The sequence below is a fragment of the Salminus brasiliensis genome, chromosome 12, assembly GCF_030463535.1.
Source record: "Salminus brasiliensis chromosome 12, fSalBra1.hap2, whole genome shotgun sequence".
Lineage (NCBI taxonomy): Eukaryota > Metazoa > Chordata > Actinopteri > Characiformes > Bryconidae > Salminus > Salminus brasiliensis.
In genome coordinates, this window is record NC_132889.1 from 24,470,709 (window position 1) to 24,477,682 (window position 6,974).

At 43.1% G+C, this 6,974-nt stretch overlaps 1 protein-coding gene across 1 annotated transcript; it reads right to left on the minus strand.

Moving 5' to 3' along the window:
• On the minus strand, nucleotides 1-6,212 carry cbx4 (chromobox homolog 4 (Pc class homolog, Drosophila)). The gene is made up of 5 exons (XM_072693966.1): nucleotides 5,917-6,212; nucleotides 5,751-5,794; nucleotides 5,118-5,183; nucleotides 3,469-3,535; nucleotides 1-2,995 (listed from the first exon to the last, which is right to left on the minus strand). The coding sequence occupies exons 1-5, from the start codon at nucleotides 5,983-5,985 to the stop codon at nucleotides 1,676-1,678; spliced, it is 1,566 nt and encodes a 521-aa protein (XP_072550067.1). The 5' UTR covers nucleotides 5,986-6,212; the 3' UTR covers nucleotides 1-1,675.
• Nucleotides 6,213-6,974: the final 762 nt, after the last annotated feature.

Genomic DNA, 6,974 nt, shown 5'->3' on the forward strand with positions numbered 1-6,974 from the left:
TGAAACTTAATCCTTTATTTCTATGCCCTTATAAAGAGTTGTGTTAAGTTTTTTTTTTCCCAATAGCTTCAACAGTATGGAGTGTATTTGGGGCAATTTCTGAAATCAACAACAGTTATTATGATTTACATGCAGAGAGCAGTAGGCTCAGTCTACGGTCCTCTCGAACCCAGGCACATATAGGCACAAAGCTAGACTACAGTGGACTACACTGCCCTCTGAACTGACCTTTCAGCCTTTGCCTTTTGTAAAATCACTGATGGAAAAAAACGGGATTATTCATTTGTGCTTTCAGCAATCTGTTCAAATCTGTGATGTGTATAAAACCTGGGATTGTTATAGGCCAGGACCAGTACTCCCATTCAAAAATGTTTCTAGGCATACTTTCTTGCATCAGCGCCAAGACTGCATCACTAGAATATGTCTGTACAATATTGACACCATTTAGCACCCCAGCGTCCAACTTGTGTCCTTTTAAGGCAAATTTAGACTCTAATGTAGACTATATTATATTCAGCATTTTTTCATGAAACAAATGAATTGTAACTAAGTAAAACAATTTAGCAGCAGTTGTACAGTAGCCTGTGCTACAGGATTATGCATTGTCTAAAATATATTGACTGGTCATCCCTCGCTATTAACACATCATGCCAAACCAGCAAATGGTTAAAAGAAAAGGCTAGGATGACAATAAGCTTTCTAAACAATTACATATGAAGTAACATTAAAGACCCGAAAAACTTCAGGTATACTATTCATGTACATGTCATTATGACTAGGCCAAGAAACTCCAGAGATACCATGTCATGGTATATGACGTGTTCATAAGCATGGAAATCACCACAATAGCATAAGAGGGCAAATCCACCCTGTTACTGTTAATCAGCGTAAAACAAGTTCTTCATTTCTGAGGATTATGCATCGTATCTGATGAAAAAGTGCAGCTTACACATTTAATGGATAGGCAAAGATAACCAAACAACCAAGCTCTGGCAAGTTTGACTGAGGCTTCTTCGCCATTGCACAACAAAGACCTTGGAGGCTAACACAACCTGCAGACTGGTACTATAGAACATCTTTGAAAATGACAAAATGGAAACTACTGACTAAATCTGTGGCATTCATGTTAAAATATGCAAAACTCTGCAACACAACCTTCAACACCCAGAAAACCATAGGACATTAAACTGAGTTCAGACTGGTCGGCCTTAAACGACAATCGACTTGTTTGCATGATAGATGTAATATTGTAAACCATGCACTTGAAATAAAGAAGCAAGAGAGAGGAGTTGGTTAAATTTGCGTTTTTAACACGAGGAACACCTCCTCGTCTTCATCTTCAGCCATTTCAAATAAGGGTGCAAGATCTGGGTAGAAATAAGTGCTTTTCAGTGAAGCTTTAGTAAACTCTTGAGCTCAGCTCCTCTCTTCTCTCCTATTGATTTACCCCGAACGGGTGCAGTTCATGTCTTCACATCCCCAAATCTATGGTACACACTTTACAGGCCTTCCGATTTTCCAAGTGAAAATTAAAAACTACACAGCAAAGAACAAAATATTTGATTCATTTCTATACATGAAAAATTATATGTATACATATGTACAGAACTCTGCTCATAATTACATATCTACACATCCATGACATAAGCAAGTTTCAGCAGTACAGCAGCAGCAATCAAATTGAGACATACTCCTTAAACGTCACAGTTAGACAATTTGTGGTGACATCCGTAATGATGATGTTTCCGGCGAATGGCTTAAAATAGCTGACTGGTTCTTCCGATTTCTCTGAAGCCTGAGGGGTGTCCTCCTCCACTGTAACGGGGGTTTCTGCGGGAGGTTCGGCTTGTAGCCTAGTCCTCCCACAGCTCAAGTCAATAGGCTCTTCAGGAATGGCATCGGTAAAGTCGTAACTGTAGCTCCTGTTTGTGTTTTGGCCAGAACAATGAAGGTCCATAGGTTCCCTCTGAGGGGATGAGAAAACGGGATTGGGAGCACTGATACTCCTGGAGTTCAGGAACCTCTTACAATTGCTACCACCCTCGTTAGGCTCTGACAGATTCCGTTTACGATGACCAGGCTGGTCTCGGGTAGAGTCCGTCTCGCTTGATGCAGGGGAAGAGCTGGCTTTAGTGGTCAGTCGCAGAGGCTGATCATCTGATAAATCCATTTTATCCATTTTTTGTATGCCCTTGTGTTCCACGTTGATAGCAGTTTTTGCTCTCGAGAGCTCAAACCTTTTATGAGGCACTTTGTGAAGATTCGAACTGGTAGCAGAGGCACTGCTGATACCATTGTCTTTAGAAACATGATTCTCTTGGCCTGGTGTTGCTGTTATGACATTACCATTTATAGACTCCTCAGTTAGTTGTGAATTTTCCATTCCAGATGAATCCCCGTTTTTCACTTTGGACGACTGAACCCCGTTGTCCATGTACTTGCTCATGACAATGACAATTCGACCATTTTTGTTTTTATTCCTGATTATTTTCATCTTGCTGCTGATGCCATTGGGAAGCGAAGGCTCCTTTGAGCTGGTCTTCAGTGCCTGCTGCTCTTTGTTAGCAGTAGCAGGTAACTGTTTGTGCTCTACAGCAAGATCTTTCACTTTATTTAAGCAGCCAGTGTCCTTGTCACGTGCCCATTTCTGTTGCAAGGCTGGAGGGAGGTTCCACCCTTTAATAGAGGGTTCATGCCCTTTGACCTCTTTGGGTTTTGTGGTTTGCTGGTCATACATCTTGGGATCTGGCTGATAGTGATGGTGCTTTTTGCTGTTTAGCTGGTAGAAGTGTTTTTTCTTGCCATTGATGTGTGGTTCTGCTGGTATCTCCTTGCTGTTGGGCTGGTACTGGTGGTGTTTTTTGCTGTTGAGCTGGTATTGCTGAGGTTGGGAACGGTGCATTTGAAGACAATCCATTTTGAGCTGGTTCTCGTCATCCAGTGAGGTCTCCTGAAGACCAGCGAGGATGCTGGACCTCCGTGCAAATGCAGGTAGCTGAAAGATCAGGAGTAAATGTTAGCAAAAATCAAAAAAACAACAACAAAAACAGGCTAAGGATCGAACCATCGAATTTACCCATTAACTGTCTTTGAATCAGGTACAATGCTAGGCAAAGAGGTGGGCTGAGAAAGGTTATCCATCCACCCTTATCTATATATTCTGACACTCACTATTCTGAGAGGTGCATTGTAAGTGTTAGCTGTGCAACGGTAGTTATATATTATGTATCCATGACACTATCATTTATCTTCCAGCAGCTCAGGACATTAGAAAAGGCCCAGACAGAGAGGAGCCTTCGGCATACAGAATTACCCATTCATTATAAAATACAATGCACTGTTTCACAGACAGCAATACAAATCTTGGTAATAAATAAAGAACGCACCTCTGCAAACCTGCCTTACTCAGCAATAAATCTTAATGTGAATGTGCAAAAAAACAAAAATAGAACTAACAATAGCGTTTACCTGGATGAGGAGGTGTTTGGGTTTAGGTCCTCTTTTGCGATATCCCATTTGCTGCTCTTGTCTTTCTCTGAAACCAAACACATAAAATACAAAACAAATTATTATTCTTCACAACAACAAAAAGAAACTCGTTGTCTTAGAAGACCAAGTTCTAGGATCATTTTCGTAGGTAAATGTTAATTTACATTCAGGCAGATGCCAGATCCAGTAAGCTTGGTTTCTCCCATGCTGACATTACACGGAAAACAGTGAGTGTACCAAGCTCAGTCATCCACTGCGTATTACCAAGACAAATACCAAACATAAACGAGCTAGGCTCAAGGCCTAACATTCCTACAATCCTCTCTAGGCTGCATACAAAACACTTCTGCCTTATCATCATAACATGTAATGACCCAGTTATGAACCTACATTCCTTCACAACAAGCGATGCCACAACAAACTCTCTGTCTCTGTGCTTAACCATTTGCTTATAATGAACACACTTAGACAAAGGCCACTCTGATTTTGACAGAGGCGTGTCTGGTTGTGTTGCAACATTCAAATCACAATTCAGTGTGATCTGAATCACCAGCACTTTTCTATCAAATAATCCCCAAGATCTCTAGGCTACTAAAAAATGTGTCCATATCCAGGGAAATTATTATTATTGGGGAAAAAGTACATCACAGCATGTCCAATACATTTTTCTGAGGTCAGGTCAGGGTTAAAGAAGTATCGCCGATATCCACAAAATACTCAAAATATAAAACAGTCCCGGTTAAATGGATTTATTGCAGCGCAGGGTGTAAAATGTTGCCTAACATCAGTGTTCAAGAATGTGTGTTTTTTATTATTTCAACATATTACACAAGCTAAATGTCAGAAAATACAAATACCTACATATTGTTGAAGTATTGTGAGATTATTTGAATGCCATAACATCCTCCCACTATGCAAATTCATGGCAGTTGCTCATTTGCCCTTAAGTGCTCAGGCACAAATCTGAGATGTGTGCCAGAATTCTGGTAGCGTACTCGTCTCATGCAATAACCCACTATGATTTAGGGCATCAGCCGGCCTCAAATGAGTCAACATAGAGGGAATAACTGGATGGGAGGTAAGTCCTCTTGTGTAATTATGCTCTAGATCGGGACTCCTCTCCCATCTCTTCAAATTTCCAATCCAAGGATCCTCAGAGCAAAAGAGTGAATACGGCACCGGGTCAAACCTCCTCGGCCGTTAAAAAGCTGTTTGCTGTTGGGATTTAAACGTTGAAAGGGTGGTGAAATAAGTGGCCGTGCAATTCCATTTCACGTTGCAGTAGCCGACTACGTTTTTACTGCCAAGTAAAACACGTTCTCACTCTACTTCTGAAGCGTCAGAGAGGCGCTGCATCGTCCACCCATTTCGTATTGGAATACTATTAGCGGTGGACTGTTTGGTATATAAACAATGTGAGCGTGCTGGGGACGGCCAGCATCAAGAGAGGCTTTGTAGTCGTTAGGCCTTGCCAACGGGGCTGCAATCAATCTTCAGCTCCACAGCAAGAGCAAAAGCAGTGAGAGAGAGAGTGAGTGAGTGAGTGAGTGAGTGAGTGAGCTGCGCCCCTCCTCCCAGCACCATATATGGACATTAGCTCAAGTTCAGCTATTCGCCTTCAGCCTCACCTGTTTTGGAAAGCGACAAGAAGACGAGGGTCGAGGATGTTCTCCTCCGGTTCCCATGTGTTATATCTGCAAAATGAGGGAAGAAGCCGGTTAGAAATTAAATGAAGATAAGCAATAATTATAATAATAATAATATAAATAATGATAAATATATTTTTTTTTATTTCCACAACACGACCATACACACCATCCAGCACGATGATAATATCAGACATATTTAGCTCGCTTGTTCAGAAATAAGCACATAAAAACTTGCTCATGGGGGTAATTTCTAGCACGCTGTGCAAAACAAGCTTCTCGTCTGAACACTATTCCGTGCAGTCGACCAAAAAAAAAAAACACACACACTACGGCGGCGGTGGCCATTTTAACAGCACTGTACTTTCAAGTGGATCCGCCAGCTATGCAGAAATAATTAAAATCGGATAACATGGCAGAAAGCCCCCCTCCTTTCACTCGCATAAATTAGTGATGGAATCCGTGGCTCCATCTGAAACACACGCGCGCGCGCGCGCTCACAGCTCCAACCGCTCCAACACACACACACACACACACACTCACTGCATGCTGCTAGATTTTCAAAAAATGACCCGAGCTGCCTGCACTCCGTGCAGATACGAAACGACCACTTACTTTGGGGACCACCCTCTCCACTTCACCAGATACTCGATCCTGCCCTGGAAATGAGACACACTGCACCGTTAGCGTGGAGTTCAGTGAGGTGCAGGCACACAAGCACACACGCGTATGTACATACAGCTGGAACTGCACACGTCTTTTTCGCGGCCAGTGTCTTTACCTTTCGTACGCGCTTCTTCTCGATGCCCTCCACCGCGAAGACGTGCTCTCCAACGGCAGGTAGATCCATTCTCGCTCCTCCGAGGCGTTTCAGGGGCGAAACGAGGAGCCGATTTCACGCGTTTCAAAACCAAGGGGGACGATACAGATTTTTTGGGGGGCGAGTTTTGCAGCTGCCGTGGCGAAGACTCGTTCGTTTCCCCACCCTCTTCTCCCTCTCTCTCTCTCTCTCTCCCTCCCTCTGACCCTTGCTCGTATTCCGGTCCTCGTTAGCGGTAAGCAGTGAAGCTCACTCGCTGCTGCTGCCTCAGAAAAGAGTTCCTGCCATAGCCAGGCAGGCTGGTGACGTCAGCGCGGGGAGGGGAGGGGAGGGCAGGGCAGGGGGGGCTGAACTAATCCCATGAGTGCAGGAGAGAGAGGGAGAGAGAGAGAGGCGCGAGCGAAAAAACCCTCTATCGCTGCTGCAATGCAAGCTCCATCTCCAAAAACACTCACACACACACACACACACACTAACACACACACACACACCTTTATAAATACAAGCATGATTTGCAAACCAGACAAATCAACGTCTTTGTCTTTTTGCGTTATTATTTATCACATATTTATTAATATTATTATTACTATCATCCCAGAGCTCTTTCTCATCCTCCAGCCTGGTCTAGAGCAGAAATATGTGCATCAGTAATTAACAGACAAATTAACTTAACCTGAGCCCACCCACGTGGGGAAAAAGTGACTCAGGTGGTCGTCCCACACCCACAGCTTGGCCGATATCTCACACTTGCAGACCGACCAAACCCCAGCAGTCATATTTCTGCTGGTCACTTTACAGACAGTGTAATCTAATCTAATAGCCTCGGACACAATAAGCGAGTGGATGCAATGAGCAATGAGGACCTATAATGGCATGCTGTGCAACATCAGATGCAAGCTGGGCTTCATGGCAACAAGTTTTCACCTATTTTTATTATTTATTGGGTTTTTGTTTTTGTGGAAGTTGTGGCATAATACGTGCCTGTATTTGCTCTTTCATCACATGCTGTATAGAAGTGA